This window comes from Bos mutus, chromosome 17 (genome assembly GCF_027580195.1).
Source record: "Bos mutus isolate GX-2022 chromosome 17, NWIPB_WYAK_1.1, whole genome shotgun sequence".
NCBI lineage: Eukaryota > Metazoa > Chordata > Mammalia > Artiodactyla > Bovidae > Bos > Bos mutus.
In genome coordinates, this window is record NC_091633.1 from 55,395,364 (window position 1) to 55,416,370 (window position 21,007).

General features: G+C 37.8%; 1 protein-coding gene across 2 annotated transcripts in view; it reads left to right on the forward strand.

Moving 5' to 3' along the window:
- The first annotated feature begins 18 nt into the window (after positions 1–18).
- The window catches only part of ELMOD2 (ELMO domain containing 2), a 29,377-nt gene continuing 8,388 nt past the window's right edge, over positions 19–21,007 (forward strand). Inside the window, exons 1-8 of one of the 2 annotated variants that reach the window (XM_005895815.2) lie at positions 19–151; positions 1,273–1,423; positions 2,700–2,728; positions 8,993–9,090; positions 10,919–11,048; positions 13,455–13,588; positions 15,679–15,747; positions 16,584–16,717. In XM_005895815.2, coding sequence (XP_005895877.1) covers positions 1,282–1,423; positions 2,700–2,728; positions 8,993–9,090; positions 10,919–11,048; positions 13,455–13,588; positions 15,679–15,747; positions 16,584–16,717 — 736 coding nt within the window. In that variant the 5' untranslated portion in view covers positions 19–151; positions 1,273–1,281. The other variant, XM_070386567.1, reaches the window with a different exon arrangement.

Here is a 21,007-nt window from a genome sequence, read left to right on the forward strand (position 1 = left end):
GGAAGGCGTTCCCACCGTCTCGCTCCCCGACTTCCGGGTCGCGGTGCTTGCAGGGAGCGCACGGCTAGTAGCGTCGTTTCCGTTGCCGGCAGTTTGCAGTAGGGGAAACCGAGGCAGCTCCAGCTCCTCCTAGTTCTTCCGCTCCCTTGAGGTGGCTGCTGTTTGTTTTCCTCTCGCCCGGTGCTGCTTGGGTGCGGCTTCGCTGGAGGCGCGCGAGCCCCGTGGCGCCCTGCGGAAAGTCCACTGGGCGTCCGGGCCGGCGGGGCTTTGTGCGAGCCGTTCCCTCCCACTCGCGGGAAGGGCGCGAGCTGGATTCGGCCAGACTCCGGGAGGGGGGCTCGGCGGCGCAGCGACACCCCAAGGGCTGGGGAGCTCTGGCGCCTCGAGGCTGGCGTTCCCTCTGCTTGGCAGTTCGGCTTCTTTTGTTCTGATGAGCGCGGACCAGATGGATTCTTTTTAAAGTCACAGTTCAGCCCGTCTCTGATTGCACAGATTCTGCGCTGACTTGAGGGGATTTCGAATTTGACAATCCCTCGGGAGACTATGTATCGGTGGGAATATTTAAGCCAGGACGGAGATGAGCTTTTTCTTTAGTTTTTAAGTAACTCCTCCTGACTTGCATTTCCCCCACCCCGCTCCATGTTAAGAACCGAAGATTTTTTTTCTTAGGGCATAAAGATTAAGTTTTATCGAGGGTGTAGTTTATCACTCTTTTTAGTATTTCTGCCCTTCACCTGTTGAATGGAAAATCAGCAGTTAGCCAGGGTGTGATCTACTCCGTGTTCAACTTTGTGCTTCAATTTGTAAGCTATATGTAGTGTTTTTGTTTGCTGGGATCACCTGACTGGGACACATGTAACTGGGTTATCCACGGGGTTAAGAAGAGTTGTTCCTTATACAAACAATTCTCATGTATACTGTATTTGATTTAATAGTTGCTTAGCTGGGATTCTTTCGTTCTTGGCCTGTTGATCCCTATTCTCAAAGAATAAGAAATTAAATAGTGAACCGAGAGCTTGAATCTAGGTAAATAGTTTGATTTTTACAGTTGTTTAGAAGAGGTAAATAGACCTTTTGACCAGCATCATTTAATTAATATAAATGGCGTATATTACACCTGCCATTGTTTTCTTAGATGCCTAACACTACTATAAAACAGACATGATGGATTAACAATGTAATTTGGGATTCAATGAGTTGGATAAACTAATTTTTCCCTTTAAAAAAATCCAATTTAGGGTCATTAAACCTGTCATATATTTCCTTCTGCAGGGAAAAAAAATGTTTATTGCTTTGTGGGAGTTCTTCTATGGGCACTTTTTTCGATTTTGGATGAAATGGCTGTTACGACAGATGACTGGAAAATGTGAATTGCAGCGAATTTTTGATACCTATGTAGGGGCACAAAGGACGCACAGGATAGGTAATGTTTTTCAAAAAAGAATGATTAAAAATGAACAAGATTCTGTTTTTCTCAGTACTGATTGTGACAGATGCTCTTGCATATCGTGATCAAATCACTTAATCTGTTTCATGATCTTTGAATCCTTCTCACTCTAAAACTGATTTTATGGAAAAAGAAACAATTATTTAATTCATCAGTGTATTTTAGATTATACTTGCAACCTACTTTCTAGAAAAAAAAATCTCTCTACTGCTATCACCCCTTTGAAATTTTCACTTAAGTAAAGGGGATCCATTTTTACATTCAGCATCCTTCAGTCTTAATTTCTCAATGCAGTTCATGAAAGAACAATCTGGTAATCCCTGAGAAAGATCATTAGACTGGAAATCTGCTCTGTCACACTGTGTAGCCAATAGCCACATGTGGTTGTTGAACACTTGAAATGTGATTGGTTTGAATTGAGATGTGCAGAGGTATGAAATATATGCTGGATTTCAAAGACTGTGTGAACAAAGAATGTGAAGGTGTCTCACTAATAATTGTTTATATTCATTGTATGTTGAAGTGATAATATTTTGGATCTTTGGGTTAAAATATATTAATGTTACTTTTATCAGTGTCTGTTACTCTTATATGGCTACTAGAAAATGTTAAGATGTAAATGTTAAATGTGAACATACATGGTTCACATTTGGGCTTGCATTATATTTCTTTTGAACAGTGCTGCTCTTTAACCTTCTAAAATTGATCAGCTTTCCATGCTAAATTGAAAATATTACTTTAAATTAGAACACAGATGAGTGAGAAGTGTGACTGAGGTCATTTCTCCTTGACCAGAGTAAGGCAGACCAGGGATGAACTGCACTTCATGCTCATGGTGTTAAATGGGAAAATCATGACTTAACCAAAACCTCTTTTGTGTTGAACAAGTGCGCTTCAACTAAGAAATCCACCCCTGTTAGATGTGAGCAGTGGGTGTTGGTAGCCAAGACAACAGGCAAAGAATGGCAGACGGTCAGGGAGGGAACCTCAGGGCATCTGGATAACTGAAGTTTAATTACTTCCTAAGATTTTTCACAAATTTCTGACTGACTTAAATTCTTGCTTGATCTTAAGAGTTGCCCTTTTGACTACTCTGAAGAGAGCAAAGTACCTCTTGATAAGAAAAAAATGTAAAAATTATTGTATCATCTAGAGCTATTAAAATAATTTGTTATTTTCTCAGTATTTATAATATTTGTTTATAGAGTAATTCACAAACAGTAAGTAATAATATTCTTTTGCTTCTTTTCAGAAAATTCCTTGACATACTCCAAGAATAAGGTAGGATCATATCAAGGTAATAATTCTAGAAAATTAACTTGGAGATACTTTTTCTTTAAAAGAATGTCTTAGTTTTAGAGTTAATTATTTTTAGTGTGCTACTAGAAGAGTCTTTGCTGTAAAGAGTATTGTGTGAAGTTTTCCCACTTAAGAAGTAGTATTCTATTTTTTAAAACACTTTTTTCTCTTTGTGTGTGTGAGGAGGGGGGGAGCGTACAATACTTGTCACAAAGAAGTATTTGAATAATTTGTTCTGTTTTGAGGTTTTGCTTGTTTATTTTACCTCAAAACTTGATAACTTGTGGGAAAGCAAAGTGTTTAGGGGGAAAGCCTTCTCATAGATTGTGTCCTTAGGATAGGTTTGGATAGTTATTTGGGTTTTCAATAGAAAACCTTTTGATCCAAAATAAGCCACTTTTTATTACTCATGCTATTGATTAGTCAGCTACTGCTGTATTGCTGTGGTTTAGTCTCTAAGTTGTGTCCAGCTCTTTGTGACCTCATGGACTGTAGCACACCAGGCTCCTCAGTCTTCCACTATCTCCACAGTTTGCTCAAATTCATGTCCATCAAGTCAGTGATGCTATCCAACCATCATCCTCTGCCACCCACTTCTCATTTTGTCTTCACTCTTTCCCAGCATCAGAGTATTTTCCAGTGAGTTGGCTCTTCGCATCAGGTGGCCAAAGTATTTGAACTTCAGCATCAGTCCTTCCAATGAGTATTCAGGGTTGATTTCCTTTAGGATTAACTGCCTTGATCTCCTTGCATTCCAAGGGACTCTTGTAAGAGTCTTCTGTGTAACAGACTTATAAAATCTCAGTGACATATACCAAAGTTAGTTATTTCTTATTCATATATCTGTGGGCCGACTGGACAGGCTCTTCCTCAAGCTGGTGCCAAGTTCAGGTCTGTTCCAGTTATCTCATTCTGGGATCCAGATTGAAAAAAATCCACATTGATTCATAGTAAATCATTGGAGCTCCAACCACACAAATATATTTTAAGTTTTCTTGTGTCATGTGTCATTAACATGCCTAGAATAAGTTACATGGCCAAGCCCAAGTCAAGGGATGGAGAAATACATTCTGCTCACCATAAACCCATGTTAGACATGTGGGTATATAATTCAGTTACATGGGAATGAAAAATAGGGGCCGATTATTCGGTCTAACACATGCTATACTTCCCTAGGGTAGTTCACAGTTTTTTTCCTCTGTGTATAGATTAGTTGGTGTGGCAGAGGTAGAGTGTGGGTCATCTAGATTCTTGTTTGAGTAACATCAGATCAGATCAGATCAGATCAGTTGCTCAGTCGTGTCCGACTCTTTGCAACCCCATGAATCGCAGCACGCCAGGCCTCCCTGTCCATCACCAACTCCCGGAGTTCACTGAGACTCACGTCCATCGAGTCAGTGATGCCATCCAGCCATCTCATCCTTTGTCGTCCCCTTCTCCTCCTGCCCTCAATCCCTCCCAGCATCAGAGTCTTTTCCAATGAGTCAACTCTTCGCATGCGGTGGCCAAAGTACTGGAGTTTCAGCTTCAACATCATTCCTTCCAAAGAAATCCCAGGGCTGATCTCCTTCAGAATGGACCGGTTGGATCTCCTTGCAGTCCAAGGGACTCTCAAGAGTCTTCTCCAACACCACACAGTTCAAAAGCATCAATTCTTCGGCGCTCAGCCTTCTTCACAGTCCAACTCTCACATCCATACATGACCACAGGAAGAACCATAGCCTTGACTAGACGGACCTTAGTTGGCAAAATAATGTCTCTACTTTTGAATATGCCATCTAGGTTGGTCATAACTTTCCTTCCAAGGAGTAAGCATCTTTTAATTTCATGGCTGCAGTCACCATCTGCAGTGATTTTGGAGCCCAGAAAAATAAAGTCTGACACTGTTTCCACTGTTTCCCCATCTGTTTCCCATGAAGTGGTGGGACTGGATGCCATGATCTTCGTTTTCTGAGTGTTGAGCTTTAAGCCAACTTTTTCACTCTCCACTTTCACTTTCATCAAGAGGCTTTTGAGTTCCTCCTCACTTTCTGCCATAAGGGTGGTGTCATCTGCATACCTGAGGTTATTGATATTTCTCCCAGCAATCTTGATTCCAGTTTGTGTTTCTTCCAGTCCAGCGTTTCTCATGATGTACTCTGCATATAAGTTAAATAAACAGGATGACAATATACAGCCTTGACGAACTCCTTTTCCTATTTGGAACGAGTCTGTTGTTCCATGTCCAGTTCTAACTGTTGCTTCCTGACCTGCATACAAATTTCTCAAGAGGCAGATCAGGTGGTCTGGTATTCCCATCTCTTGAAGAATTTTCCACAGTTTATTGTGATCCACACAGTCAAAGGCTTTGGCATAGTCAGTAAAGCAGAAATAGATGTTTTTCTGGAACTCTCTTGCTTTTTCCATGATCCAGCAGATGTTGGCAATTTGTAAGTGGATCACAACAAACTGTGGAAAATTCTGAAGGAGATGGGAATACGAGACCACCTGACCTGCCTCCTAAGAAATCTATATGCAGGTCAAGAAGCAACAGTTAGAACTGGACATGGAACAATAGATTGGTTCCATATCGGGAAAGGAGTATGTCAAGGCTGTATATTGTCACTCTGCTTATTTAACTTATGTGCAGAGTATATCATGCGAAATGCAGGGCTGGAGGAAGCACAAGCTGGAATCAAGATTGCCTGGAGAAATACCAATAACCTCAGATATGCAGATGATATCACCCTTATGGCTGAAAGCGAAGAAGAATTAAATAGCCTCTTGATGAAAGTGAAAGAGGAGAGTGAAAAGTTGGCTTAAAACTCAACATTCAGAAAACTAAGATCATGGCATCTGGTTCTATCACTTCATGGCAAATAGATGGGGAAACAGTGGAAACAGTGGGAGACTATTTTTTGGGGCTCCAAAATCACTGCAGATGGTGACCACAGCCATGAAATTAAAAGATGCTTGCTCCTTGGAAGAAAAGCTATGATGAACCTAGACAGCATATTAGAAAGCAGAGACATTATTTTGCCAACAAAGGTTCTAGTCAAAGCTATGGTTTTTCCAGTAGTCATGTATGGATGTTAGAGTTGGACTATAAAGAAAGCTGAGCACCGAAGAATTGATGCTTTTGAATTGTGGTGTTGGAGAAGACTCTTGAGAGTCCCTTGGACTGCAAGGAGATCCAACCAGTCAATCCTGAAGGAAATCAGTCCTGGGTGTTCATTGGAAGGACTGATACTGAAGCTGAAGCTCCAATACTTTGGCCACCTGATGTGAAGAACTGACTCATTTGAAAAGATCCTGATGCTGCGAAAGTTTGAAGGTGGGAGGACAAGAGGATGACAGAGGATGAGATGGTTGGATGCCATCACCGATTCAATGGACATGAGTTTGAGTAAGCTTCAGGAGTTGGTGATGGACAGGGAAGCCTGGTGTGTTACAGTCCATGGGGTCGCAGAGTCAGACACGACTGAGCAACTTCACTGTCACTATACGTCTCTAACTTTTTTAGATATTCATATATGTTTGTATTTGGTCGTGATGTACAGTGTGGATCTAGAGTTTAGGGTCAAACAATGTTGACTTTCTACTAGTGTCTAATGATACTGATATGAGTACCTGATTCATGCCAGAAAGAAAATGGACACTGTTGAATGTTGCAAACTTATCAGTTAAGTTCTGGAGAGTGACCTGTAAAATAGGTGCTTTACTGATATAGTCTTTTATTTATAAATGGTCAGTATAACTCATACATGAATGAATATTGTGGGGAGCAGTGCAGAGTCCTACCTTTTTGTTCAGAATCTTACAGAATCTTATTTTGTTCAGAATCTTTTTCTCTCCTTCTTTAATAAGACTGTAGGGATCTAGAGTGTTACCAAATTGCTGATTCTAAAAATTTGTTTATACCTATCTACCCATATAGTTCCTTTAATAACTTGGAACACAATTTTATGAAGTAATAACATCATAAATTGTAGATGAACATCTGGAGAGATTCTGGAACTGGGAACTCTATTTCACAGATCTGTCTCTGTAACTATTATTACTAAAATTGATTTTAACATTTTCAGTCATGGAATTTGCTAGTGGAATTTCATGTGTTGTAAAATTATGCCCGAATTAAGTGAGACTGTATATAAGATGTTACTTTTTAAGAACTCTAGAGCCTTAGTCAAGTCCTTGAGCAAAGATTTGAGTGATTGCTATATGTTCAACATTCCATCAGGGTCTTTGGGGTACGAAACAGTAAGTAAAAAACAAAATCTAATGTAATTATAAACAGGCATCTGGAGATGTAAGAGGTAAGGTGGGCTGAGGTGAAGTGTCTGGAGGCTTTAAGGTAGTAGTTGCAAGTTTAAAGAAAATAAGATGTTCATTATCTTTTATCTCCTTTACTGGCTACTAAAGTTCACTAGAGAACTACACATTAAAATTGTATTCTTATGATTTTATTATTTGAAAATTGCTAATTGTGTTTTCAAGAGCATACTAAAAAGAAATGGTCAACAAGTGGGTGCTTAAATTAAATCACAGGAGCTTTGTTTTCTTGAAGTTTTAAATCCAGCGTAACTTGTCAATAAGCTAATGGGCGAAGTCTCATCAGTTTAGACATACAATTTATGGTGTGTGTTGTATCTCATTTGTTTACTTCATTTACCCATACTTTGTAGAGTAAAATTGACTTCTGATTTTGTGATATTTCCATTAACTTGCTCTACTTTTTTATTTCTATGAAAAAAGTCTAAGTTCAGATTCTGTCACTTCCTTTGACTTTGTGCAAGTTACTCATTGTAAAAGGAAGGTATTAATATCCACATGGTTGTTTTAAGACTAGAGATGTTAATATGGAAGCAGTAATATCTAAAAATAATAATGTTTTCAAAGTCAGTGAATGTAACTTGCCACATTAACAAAGTAAATCAGAAAAATATGGTCATTTCAGTAGATATTAAAAAAACTGTTTTGACAGAACTTAATACCCATTCATGATCAAAAACAGTCAACTAACTAGGAATAAAAGGAACTTTATCGTCATATTAAAGGCTGGCATGGTATGCAACACTGAAATATTGAATGCTCTGCACGTTCAGTTGGGAAAAAATGAGGATGTTTACTCTCCTTTTATCCAGCATTTGCTGGAAGACCTAAGCAGTGCAGTAAGGCAAAGAAAATAAATCTAAGACATAATGAGTGAAAAGAAATAAACTGTCTTTATTAACAGATGGCATAGTTTATCAGTATAGAAAATCCTAAGAAATCTAAAAATTACTGGCATTATTAGTAAATGAATTTAGCAATGTCCTAGGACATAGTATGTTTCTGTATGTTAACATAAACTTCTTAGAAACAAAAAAGAGAATAATTCCACTTACAGTAGCATATACTCAGGGATAAATTTAATGAAACCTGTGTAAGACTTCCACATTACAACTCCTTTTCCTGAGAAAACTTAAAATGGAAAGATATACTGTATTCATCAATTAGAAGAGTCAATATTGTTATGATGCCAATCCCCAAACTGACCTGTGGATTCAATGCAATTCCAGTCAAAATCCCAGCAAGTTATTTTTGAAGGGAGTGACAAGCTCATTTAAAGTTGATACAGAGTTTTAAGGGACCTGGTATAGCCCAAATAGTCTTCTCAAAGAACAAAGTTAAAGGACATATACTGTCTGACTTCCAAGACTTTCTAGGCAAAGAGATAAATATAACAGGTGAGACAACAGAAATAGGCCATATGTAACTTTTAAAAAGAATACTAAAGCAATTCAGTGAGATCAGGAAAGTATTAGAAAACCAGTAAAGTGCAGGAACAACTGGAACCAAATTGGGAGGGTCAGGGGTGGGGAGGCTCCTATCACTCTCTTCTTGTGAAAATTAATTTGATATGGACTTTAGACCTATATTTAAAATATTAAGCCTTCTCAAAGAAACCATAGGAGAATATACATCTTCTACCATGGGTTAAGCAGAAGTTTCTTTTAGAGAAGACATAGCATTACCATTTAAGAAAAAAATCAAAAAATTAGACTTCATCAGAATAAAAACTACTTATCAAAAACGCCTTTAAGAAATGAATTGGCAAGCCACACAGAAAACATTTACAGCACATATATCTGATTAAGGACTTATATCCAGTAAAGAACTTTTTAGAACTCAGTAATAAAAAGCACAATTGCCCTTTTGAAAATGCTCCTTGTTTTCCCCAGCTATAAGAGATTTTTCTCATACAGCTTTCTTTCACACAAATAGGTTTTACAGAAAGCTACACTTGTTGTTCAGAGTGAAGTGGACAGATGTGTAGAAGATATAATGAAGGAAAAGAATATTAACCCTGAGAAGGATGCCAGGTGTGTGTTTTTACAGTATTCTCATTTATCGTGTGCTTACATCCTGTGAGGTTAAAGATCACACAAAGTTGTGAAACATGAGAGGTGAAAGGTTTGTGAAAATCATCCAATTCAGTCCTTACACTTCACTCAATGAGGAAGTGAGGTCGGGAGAGGTGAGTAGTAGGAGATCTGAAACCTGTATCTCTGGGTCCCAGGACTTCCCTGGTGGCTTAGACGGTAAAGTGTCTGCCTTCAATGTGGGAGACCCGGGTTCCATCTCTGGGTCGGGAAGATCTCCTGGAGGAGGAAATGGCAGCCCACTCCAGTACTCTTGCCTGGAAAATCCCATGGACGGAGGAGTCTGGTAGGCTACAGTCCATGGGGTGGCAAAGAGTCAGGCGTGACTGAGCGACGTCACTCCCTCACTCACTGGGTCCCAGTGCAGCAGTATTGTCAATTTACGTCTGCCTTCCCTGAAATAGCTTACCATCACTTTCCCAAACTGAAATGTGACTTCAGCACCTGTGTCCTTCTTTGTCTTCCAAAATTCAGTTCCTCCACCCTCCTCCAGGAAGGTCGTCTGTTACACAATTAACCCATTGTCCTATAGTAACTGATCTGCTCTTGCTCCTCCCCAAATGAATTCTGAGTTCCGTAAGAGAAGGACTTGACTTATTCCAGTTTTGTGTTCTCAGCACTAGTTTATTGAGATAGTAAATATTTAGCAATTTTTTCTTCATTTGGTATTTTCTATGTGGATATTGAGGAAGGAGTCATTTGTTTAGGCTGAAACAGGGAAAGGTACAGGAGAGAACTGTGACGATAATTCCACAGAAGAGGGAATGTTTGAGCTGTACCTCATTGAGTGGGTTGGGGAGGACATTTCATGCAGAGAAGGAGGCTACAAGGCACAGAGCCCTTGAGGATCTGGAAATGGTAGGGAGTCCTTTGCGGCCTGAGCGTTGGATAGACACAGAGCAGAGGCTGGAGAAGTGGGTGGGGTGCGAGGTCAGAGACACACGCAAGAAGGCTCACACGTCACACTGAAAAACTTGGATTTGTCCTCTGTTTTTTGTTTTTGTTTTTTTTTTTAAGCGAACAAGCTGCATGATCAGATATGTATTTTAGGAAGATGGAGGGTAAATTTGAGGGTATAGGAGGCTGGTAGAAGGGATAAAGACAAAACAAGAAACTGAGTCATTTGGACAAGAGACGATGAAGCCATAAATATACCAGGTTAAACAGATATATGATGGGGGCTTTAAAGGACATTTCAGAGCCAGAAAGGATAAGGGCTCGGGGACCTTTTGATGTGTTTTTGATGGAGAGGAGGGTCAGAACTCGGAGCATTCTAGCTTGGAGAACTAGCTTAGTGATTCCATGAACAGATTGAGAGACTGAGTTGAGAAGGAGCATGCTTCTTCAGGGAAGATAAGCTGTTGTGTTCGGGAGAACTGGGAGAACCTGTCATGGCGATGTGTGTTGTTTCATCCTTGGAAAACCAGGTCTGCTGTTAATATTGGGCAATAAAAATAGGGAAATGTGTGAGATTGCACAAAGAAAATGTGAAAAGAAGTGAACAAATGAAGGATTTGCACACTTTACGGTTTGCGGAGTTTGCTTTTCCTATGCAGCTTGCTCTCTTTCTAGGCCTTGTTCTATCTTACCGTACGTGATACTTTGTATAATGCTTTGTGTTTTCAGAGGCTCTTGATGCTTATTGTATGCAACTGAAAACTAGAAAGTGCTTTCTAAATAGACATATGAACCACAAGCTATGGGAGGTGTTACTTTATTGTGGTAGGAAGGTATGTTTTTAAAAAATGATAATTTTTATCATTTTCAGTTTTAAAATCTGCATGAAGGCATGCTTACTACAGATATCTGGTTACAAACAGCTCTATTTGGATGTAGAAAGTGTGAGAAAAAAGCCGTATGATTCTGATAACCTGCAACATGAAAAGCTGCTTATCAAGGTAAGTTTTTGGCATTTTGTATTTTGAGTGACACTGGAAAATAAATCAGGCTTAAGATAGTAAGGCCTGTGTGCAATGTCTAGAGGCTTACACAGCTATCTGATTTCTTTGCCTCTTAGAAAATGTAATCATCCTGGTGAAAGATTTTTCATTAACTATTTTTGTAATTTTCTGATAAGAATCAATAAGATATTCAAATTTAATTTTTTTTAATTCTGAAATATATAATAAACTTAAAAAGGGAGATCTTTTCAACTGAGAAGTGAGTCCACAAGCTTCAGACTTTTTTCCCCCTTAAGTTTTATAGAATTCCTTATAAAAATTAGGCATTTTTTCAGCTTCCTCTCAAACTGTGAACACGGAGGTCCCTTTTCAGATCATTATGTCAGATCTTTGGGGATTTATGAAACGTGCTGAATATTGCCACAATAGATTTCAAAATTAAGGGAGTAAAGAAATTTACTTCGAACCTTCCTATTATTTCTGGAGTAGAAGTATATAAGGCCGGTGTGGTGCCAAAATGAGAGATTAGACCTGGAGCAAGCTTTCCAAATCATCTGCTTTAGTACCTTTGTTTGAGGGATGAGTTTAATTCTGGGGCCTAGAGAAGATGAAGTCATTTGCTTCGGGAAGGTCTTAGAATGATGAGTTCTGAAACAGAAATGAGTCACCTGCCTGTCCACTTCACCTATTCTGATTGTATTTTTTAATGTTTAAAGTTAGGGAAGACAGCACAGAGCACCTGGTGTTTGGTTATAAACTAAAGTGCTGTGGAAAGAGACGTCATTCCAGTAAGCGGGTATCTAAGTAACAGTGAGAGACAAGTCTAAAAACAACAACACTTTTCCCTTGTTTTCAGAAAGAGTATAAATATGCACTTCACCGAACTTTAAAAATAAAACTTGGTTTTGGCAGAGCATAATAAAACTACTCAAAGGACTTTTGCTGCGGGTTGAGTTTCTATATTTCAGGTGTTAGCATACTTAGTGCCTGGTACTCACTGAGGCTGGACTGCTCTTTATAACCTTCTCATCATCATTATTCCCGTAACCTCAGACCCTCTCTACACTGTATCTTCTCTTTAGAGGAGTAAGACCCAAGTCCTAGCATTTTAGTCAGGGGAATATTCATCTTGGTGATTCATCATGAAACTTACCGAAAGGTGAAGAGCCAGTGGCTGGCAGTGAATCACCCGGCCTCACACAAACTCAGCAGGGTCAGGGGCTGAGGAGATCCATGCCTCTAAGTGCAATCTAAGGGCCACCTTCACTAAAGGTAACCAGTGTTTTAACGTTTGGAATCCAGAGTTCCACGTTGGCCTATGAAATCACAATCTCCAGGGGTGAAACCCAGAAATTTGATATTTACACAGAGTAAGTGTTGAGTATTAGCGGTCTTACCTTGTCTCTCACCGCATCGTTGTGGGCCTCACTCTTGGCATAATCAAATGCTTGCTGAGCTCACGGAGAGACGCTAAGGTGAGCAGATGCATGTGTTAGTGATGAGAGGAGGGACCAGAGAAAACCCAGTCTGATGACTGTATTAGCTTCAGGGCCAGAGTCCTGACCCTGTCTTACAGTAAGGTCACAAAGTCTTCACATTTCATTCTAGGTAACAGGATACTCCTTTCATTAGGAGTCCTTTACTCAACAATGCCTGAAATGATAGTGAAATGGAAAAAAAAATGCAAGTATTTCTGTTTTGCAAGTTTTCACAAACTTTCTTATCAACTTTTGTAAGTCTGTTTTGTTTGATGACTTGTGGTGTTGAATTTGGAAAATGACTGATTTTTTTTTTTTTAACTTTAGTTTGCATTGATTAGTTTGTTGCTATCCAATAGTTGATAGCTGTTCTTAAATCCTCAGTCTTGAGGAATATATTTACTTACAAACAAGTCATACTTTTTTCTTTTAAAATTATGAAAATTTGTAAAAATAATGTTATTGGTATTGTTTCTCCATGATCCCCTCCCTATCTCAGACTTGTATTCCTTCTGACTAGGGACTAATCACCCGCCATTAGAATAAAGCTTACTTAAGAATATAGTGTTTGAGGGAAGGGCCAAGTGCCTAGGACTGTGTTCTTCTCAAGGAAGCAGTTTACCAAGTCTAGTGTATATGTATTACTTAGTAAGTAAAGCCATCTTATTGTTTCAGATTTCTGTGTATTTGTTACCTTTTCAAAATCTGTCGTTCTTTATATCAGTCTTTTACATTGGAATAAATGTGCTACATTTTTTAGGATAACTGAAATGTTCTCTAAAGTCTTTGTTGAGCCTGTGATTTGTCTACAAAAGTAGTTTAATTGAAAGCATTCAGTTTACCAGTATGTCAGCTGCGAGAAGGAAAATGTCTTGGTAATTAAGAGCATCACTATTGTTTGTAATATGGAAGCATGTTTATACAGCTTTGGAATCTACTAATGCCCACGAAAAAGTTGAAGGCTAGAATCTCCAAGCAGTGGGCTGACATTGGTTTCCAGGGTGACGATCCCAAAACAGACTTCAGAGGCATGGGCATACTTGGATTAATCAATCTTGTGTAAGTGAAAATAAACTTTCTTTTCTTCTCTAAATGAAATTCCATGTAATCTCCAATCTTGTTAAGATTTAGTAAGAATTAATCTGGTTGTTTCATACTATCTCTGAATTTTAGTAGCTGCTGTGCTATTAGTATTTACTAATATGCTGGCAAAAATTTGAATATGTTGGCCATATGCTTTGTCTGTGTGTGTGTGTGTGTGTGTGTGTGTGTGTGTGTGTGTGTGTATGATTTCTTTACTTACCAACTTTTCCTCTTTCTCTTCCTACCTTTCTGATACCGTTTAAGGAATTGTATGTACTCTTTTCCTACTCTTTTTATCCTTTTGCCTCTTCCTTCTTGGCTCTCTGATTCCATTTTAGGAAATATAAGCACACAAGATGAAAATAAAGTCTCTTCACACTTACTCTTCACCATCTGTGACAAGTGATCTAAATCCCTGACCTTGCAGAGCCTATATGAATTCTCTCTTGTTTTTCTTTTTTAATATTTATGCTTGGGCATATATGTGAAATCTCAAAATATGTAACTAAAGTCAGAATTGATAACCAACTCTACTTTAGAAATTAACCTGGAAGATTAATATGTATATGAATGTGCAGATGGAGATATTTTAGTGTTTGGGCCTGTCCTTGAGTAGTGATTTATAGGCTTATAAAATGCCTAGGGTGAGAACCCTAACCATAACAAAGTTCATATAATTGTTACTGTGAAAGAATTATTCCCCAAACTGGGCTAATTTATGTTAATATTGAGAAAAAATATCTAGATCAATATGGATAAGGCTATTTGGGAGGAAAATAGAAGATATAGTAGGGCTTTGATATTTACAGGTTTTTTTCCAGTAACAAAAGTATTTAATTTTCTGTAATACCTAAATTTATGAGTAGGAAAGTTACCTATATGTCTACTTTTCAAAAATAAAGCACAAAAGTCTGAAAAATAATGATAATAATTACAAAAAATGAGATTGCCAATTTTTCACTTTGATAAACAGAAACTTGAATTTAAGTAGAATAAATGCAGTTTGTTTTCACTTGGGAAAATTCTAAAATATTTTAAAATTTATTATTGTTCAGAACATGTAGATCTTTTGTTTTTAGCCTTTAAAGTCCATCTTTTTTTCTTGGTACTTGTAAACTACACAGATAATTGGAGTTCAGTTAGATACACATTCTTCTGATGTTTCCTTTCTTAACTTTTGCTGAATAACCTTGCTTTTGGCTCATTTCCTCAGAAATCAAGATTTTCAACGCTTTTCAGAAGATAATTTAGCTTAAAACTTAAATAATTTAATAGGATTTGATTCAGTTCTGTGGTAAGGGATTCTGATAGATCTTTAAATAATTTGCAGATATTTTTACTCTATTTAGAGCTAATAGCTACTAATTTGAAAAATGACCAAGATCCAGATATATTGTTTGATGGCCATTGATGTACTAGAAATGGTTGAAAATATAAAATTAGCTCTGACTTCTCTATAAGGTTTGGTCTATAAGAACTCAAAAGAGGTTGCATTGGTACTCACCAACAGGATGTATGAGCCTTTATATATTTCTCTTCTGTATCTGCTAATACTTCTGTTTTATGGCCGGTATTTTAGTTATACCACTCATCAAGCAGGGTTTTGTTTTTGTTTGGTTTTTAAGCAAAAGGAAGGCTATTGACTTTCTTCTGATTGCATTGACAATGGCATTAAGCAGTACAGACTTAAGTCACAAGAGAAGGAATGAACTCAGGTGAAAGGAAGTGTCCCAAGAGGTAGACAGTGACTATTTTGTAAGAAATGTGGAACAGACAGAACTCTAGATTTTCCTTAAGGTAGATTTAAAAAATCTCTTGTTGGATCATTTTTTTGTCAAATACTTCAAAATCTAGCAAAGGACCCATATCCTATACTAGATAGGCCTGATGGCTCAGAATTAAGTTTTGATTGAGAAGCATCTCAGAGTCACTAAAGGATTTGAGATGGAGATTGGGGTACTTTTGGCAATAGGACTGTCATTTTGACAGTAGCTTTTAAAATTGCTTCTGGGTATCTTCAGTTTGAATGGCATGTTAATTTTGTTATTTTTCTTAAACCTTTTCAGGTATTTCAGTGAAAATTACACCAGTGAAGCTCATCAGATTCTTTCCCGTTCAAATCATCCAAAATTAGGGTAAGCTGGATATATTAAAGAAACTGTAAACTCTTGAATTCAAGTTAATTAGAAGATCTGAATTTGAAAGTATTTCAGGGTATTTTTCTAAATTATTTTAGTTAATAAGAACTTTATAAATAATACTGCATGACATTATTTTAATATATGTGATCATAAACTGATTTTGTATGTATTTCAGTTATTTTTATCACAAGATATAGTTTATCTATAAAATGAAAATAAGGACCTTTTAAAATTTTTCTGAGGAAGAATTGAAAATGGGAATGGGAAATGGCTTTGAAAAAGAAATAGGAAAATGAGAAATAACTTTGAAACTTGTGAAGTGAAATGTAAATTGACATTATTAGCTTTGTTGTTGTTCGGTTGCTAAGTTGTGTCTGATTCTTTGCAGTTATTAGCTTTATCATTATTTATTTTTATATTTCAATGATACCTATCTTTGAAAAAGCATTAGATTGATAACAGTATTACATCATAAAAATAAATACCCTGATAATGGAGAAACTGTCAGATTACCCAGTGTATTTTAGAAATCAATGAGAGTGTATGTAGTACTCTCTTCGATTTTTTAAAAAGGATTTTGGTTTTAGATATTCATGTGACCAGAGCTTTATTTTCATGTTTTAGATTAGATCCAGAAAATCAATAGGCTCTGAAGAACAAAAATGTTTAATCAATTCTGGTTTACTTTCTTAATATGTAGAACTTATTTTAAAATCAATACTGTGTTAGAAATTAATCAGAGTAACATTTTACTAATTCCTTGCATAGTTTAAAATTTACTGTATGAACTATTTGGCTAGCTGGGATAACTGGTAATGTTTCTGACATAGGTATTCTTATGCAATAGTTGGAATCAATCTTACAGAGATGGCTTACAGCTTACTGAAGAGTGAAGCTTTGAAGTTTCACCTCTACAACTTTGTTCCTGGTATACCAACAATGGAACACTTTCACCAGTTTTATTGTGAGTATTGAAATGACTTAAAAGTGGATATTTCTAAGAAAAATTTTAAATCCTTAGTAAAGTGTATATATATATACATATATGTACACACTTAGTACATAATATTAAATATGTAATATATACTACCTTGATCAAATATATAATGTGTATTTGTCATTTTACTATTTAATATCTCTGAAAAACAAGATAATGGAATATGGGTTTCTAAGAGTATTTTGTACTTCAGTTTATATATTTGCTGATGTAAAAAATTCACTGAGGCGGTTTTTTGACATGTATGCAAATTTAGTATTTATGCAGTTTCTCTGTAGACATTCATTTTCCAGTCAACTATAGATGAATTTTTCTTCTTATGTAGTGGTTAATGAATGCTGTTGCATCAAGGACAGATATCATTTGGTTACTCTTGTAAGGAAGTTTAAAGGAATGTTTCACATGCACACACTCCTTATTTCAAGACCAGGTTTTTTTTTGTGTTAGGTTGGGGCTATCTAGTAACTCTTCCTAAAGCAGTTATGTAACAGTCATGTAACAGTTGTAACTGTTCCTTTAACTTTTATTTTAATGATATTTGAATCTTGAAGGTTTAATGTGAATAAACGCATCTTCTGAAGATACTGCTCAGAAGCAAAGAATTCAGATTTAGCCTGGCTTCATACTCTCCTTTTTCTTGACCTTTTTGTATCTTTAGATAGGATATAGGTTATAGGAAACTACTTAGATACTAAGGGCTCAGATCGTAACATCTTCATCCATTCTCAAAGGAGTCATCCAGGTCTCCATTGCCGTACCCTCCCCTGCCTTTACTAATCCCTAATTTCCAGGTTTGTCTCCTTCCTGAATTTCTCTTGAATTTGTCCACCTATTTCTGTCCCATTGGAACTGTAATGTTACTTTGTTACTAGGTTACTGTCATAGCCTTTTCCCTAGTCTTTCAGTCATGACCCTCTTCTAGATGTCCACATTTGAAAATACAGTTATTTAAAATGAAAATATAGTTGTTTTCTTTCATCTTGTTACTGAAAAACTGTTTTTCCCTCCTCTAGTCTTGTTTAGTTTCTTCTCCTAAATCTCTCATTGACTTTATGCAAAGGGCTGGAACTCCTGGGACTTGGCCAGCTGTTTCCAGATTACTTGTCTTCTCTATGAATATATGCTTGTGTAATGCTGCTTGTTGAACACAAAAACAAGTAGCAAAATAAACAACCGAAAAACTACCCCCCTCAGCATTTTACCATATTTAAATAAATGTGTTAGAGTGACAAGTGGGAATGCAGTACAAAATGAACTCTGTCCAGTATTCCCCCACAGAGGGGTAACTGGAGCATCTTCAGATAGCGTTGCTTACAGTGCTTTCAGTACCAGCATCTTCTTTGGCTCCTGACTAGGAAGATCATCAAAGTAATACGTGAGGTGGCAAAGTTGTTACAGGACCTTCTCAGTTGTTTTGTTTCTATCAGTCAGATCCATAAGACCTGTGGATCATCCAGGAAGCAGAGAAGCTAATGTTTTTCAAATTTCTTGAAACATTTAAAGCAAACACACACACATAAAGACACACATATACTCATCTTTTACACAGAAGTTTCCCCCTCAGAATTAACTGTAATGTCTTAGTTAAGGTTCTGCTCTTATTCAGTTCAGTTCAGTCGCTCAGTCGTGACCCCATGAACCGCAGCACGCCAGGCTTCCCTGTTCATCACCAACTCCCGGAGTTTACTCAAACTCATGTCCATTGAGTTGGTGATGCCATCCAGCCATCTCATCCTCTGTCATCCCCTTCTCTTCCTGCCTTCAATCTGTCCCAGCATCAGGGTCTTTTCTAATGAGTCAGCTCTTCACATCAGGTGGGAAAGTATTGGAGTTTCAGCTTCAGCATCAGTCCTTCTAGTGAACTCCCAGGACTGATTTACTTTAGAATGAACTGGTTGGATCTCCTTGCAGTCCAAGGGACTCTCAAAGAGTCTTCTCCAACACCACAGTTCAAAAGCATCAGTTCTTCGGAACTCAACTTTCTTTATAGTCCAGCTCTCATCCATACATGACTACTAAAAAAACCATAGCTTTGACTAGAAGGACCTTTGTTGGCAAAGTAATGTCTCTGCTTTTTAATATGCTGTCTAGGGTGGTCATAGCTTTTCTTCCAAGGAGCAAGCATCTTCTAATTTCATGGCTGCAGTCACCATCTGCAGTGATTTTGGAGCCCAAAAATAAAAAGTCTGTCACTGTTTCCACTGTTTCCCCATCTATTTGCCATGAAGTGATGGGACCAGATGCCAGGATCTTAGTTTTCTGAATGTTGAGTTTTAAGCCAACTTTTTCACTTTCGCTTTCATCAAGAGGCTCTTTAGTTCTTCTTCACTTTCTGCCATAAGGGTGGTGTCATTTTCCTATCTGAGGTTATTGATATTTCTCCAGGAAATCTTGATTCCAGCTTGTGCTTAATCCAGTCCAGAATTTCTCATGATGTACTCTGCATATAAGTTAAATAAGCAGGGTGACAATATACAGCCTTGATGTACTCCTTTCCCGATCTGGAACGAGTCTGTTGTTCCATGTCCAGTTCTAACTATTGCTTCCTGACCTGCATACAGATTTCTCAAGAGGCAGGTCAGGTGGTCTGATATTCCCATCTCTTTAAGAATTTTCCACAGTTTGTTTTGATCCACAGAGTCAAAGGCTTTGGCATACTCAATAAAGCAGAAATAGATGTTTTTCTGGAACTCTCTTGCTTTTTCAGTGACCCGGCAGATGTTGGCAATTTGATCTCTGGCTCCTCTGCCTTTTCTAAATCCAGCCTGAACATTTGGAAGTTCACAGTTCACATACTGTTAAAGTCTGGCTTGGAGAATTTTGAGCATTACTTTGCTAGCGTGTGAGATGAGTGTAATTGTGCAGTAGTTTCAGCATTCTTTGGCATTGCCTTTCTTTGGGATTGGAATGAAAACTGACCTTGTCCATTCCTATGGGCACTGCTGAGTTTTCCACATTTGCTGGCATACTGAATGCAGCGCTTTCACAGCATCATCTTTTAGGATTTGAAATAGCTCAACTGGAATTCCATCACTTCCACTAGCTTTGTTCGTAGTGATGCTTCCTAAGGCCCACTTGACTTCACATTCCACAGTGTCTGGCTCTAGGTAAGTGATCACATGGGTTATCTGGTCATGAAGATCTTTTTTGTATAGTTCTGTGTATTCTTGCCACCTCTTCTTAATATCTTCTGCTAGGTCCATACCATTTCTGTCCTTTATTGTGCCCATCTCTGCATGAAATGTTCTCTTGATATCTCTAATTTTCTTAAGCAATCTCTAGTCTTTCCCATTCTAGTGGGAAAGATCTCTAGGCTTTGTATTTCTTTCCACTGTTCACTGAGGAAGGCTTTCTTATCTCTTCTTGCTATTCTTTGGAACTCTGCATTCAAATGGTTATATCTTTCCTTTTCTCCTTTACCTTTCTCTTCTCTTCTTTTCATAGCTATTTGTAAGGCCTCCTAACACAACCATTTTGCATTTTTGCATTTGTTTTTCTTGGGGATGGTCTTGATCCCTGCCTCCTGTACAATGTCACAAACCTCCGTCCATAGTTCTTCAGGCACTCTATCAGATCTAATCCCTTGACTCTATTTTTCACTTTCACTGTATAAGCATAAGGGATTTGATTTAGGTCATACCTGAATGGTCTAGTGGTTTTCCATACTTTCTTCAATTTAAGTATGAATTTGGCAATAAGGAGTTCATGATCTGAGCCACAGTCAGCTTCCGGTCTTGTTTTTGCCGACTGTATAGAGCTTCTCTATCTTTGGCTGCAAAGAATATAATCAGTCTGATTTCAGTACTGGCCATCTGGTGATGTCCATGTGTAGAGTCTTCTCTTGTGTTGTTGGAAGAGGGTGTTTGCTATGCCCAGTGTGTTCTCTTGGCAAAACACTGTTAGCCTTTGCTCTGCTTCATTCTGTACTCCAAGGCCAAATTTGCCTGTTACTCCAGGTATCTCTTGACATCCTACTTTTGCATTCCAGTCCCCTATAATGCAAAAGAACATCTTTTTGGGGTGTTAGTTCTAGAAGGTCTTATAGGTCTTCATAGAACCATTCAACTTCAGCTTCTTCTGCATTAGTGGTTGGTGCATAGACTTCGACTAATGTGATATTGAATGGTTTGCCTTGGAAACAAACAGAGATGATTCTGTTGTTTTTTAGATTGCATCCAAGTACTGCATTTCGGACTATGCATGGCTACTCCATTTCTTCTAAGGGATTCTTGCCCACAATAGTAGATATAATGGTCA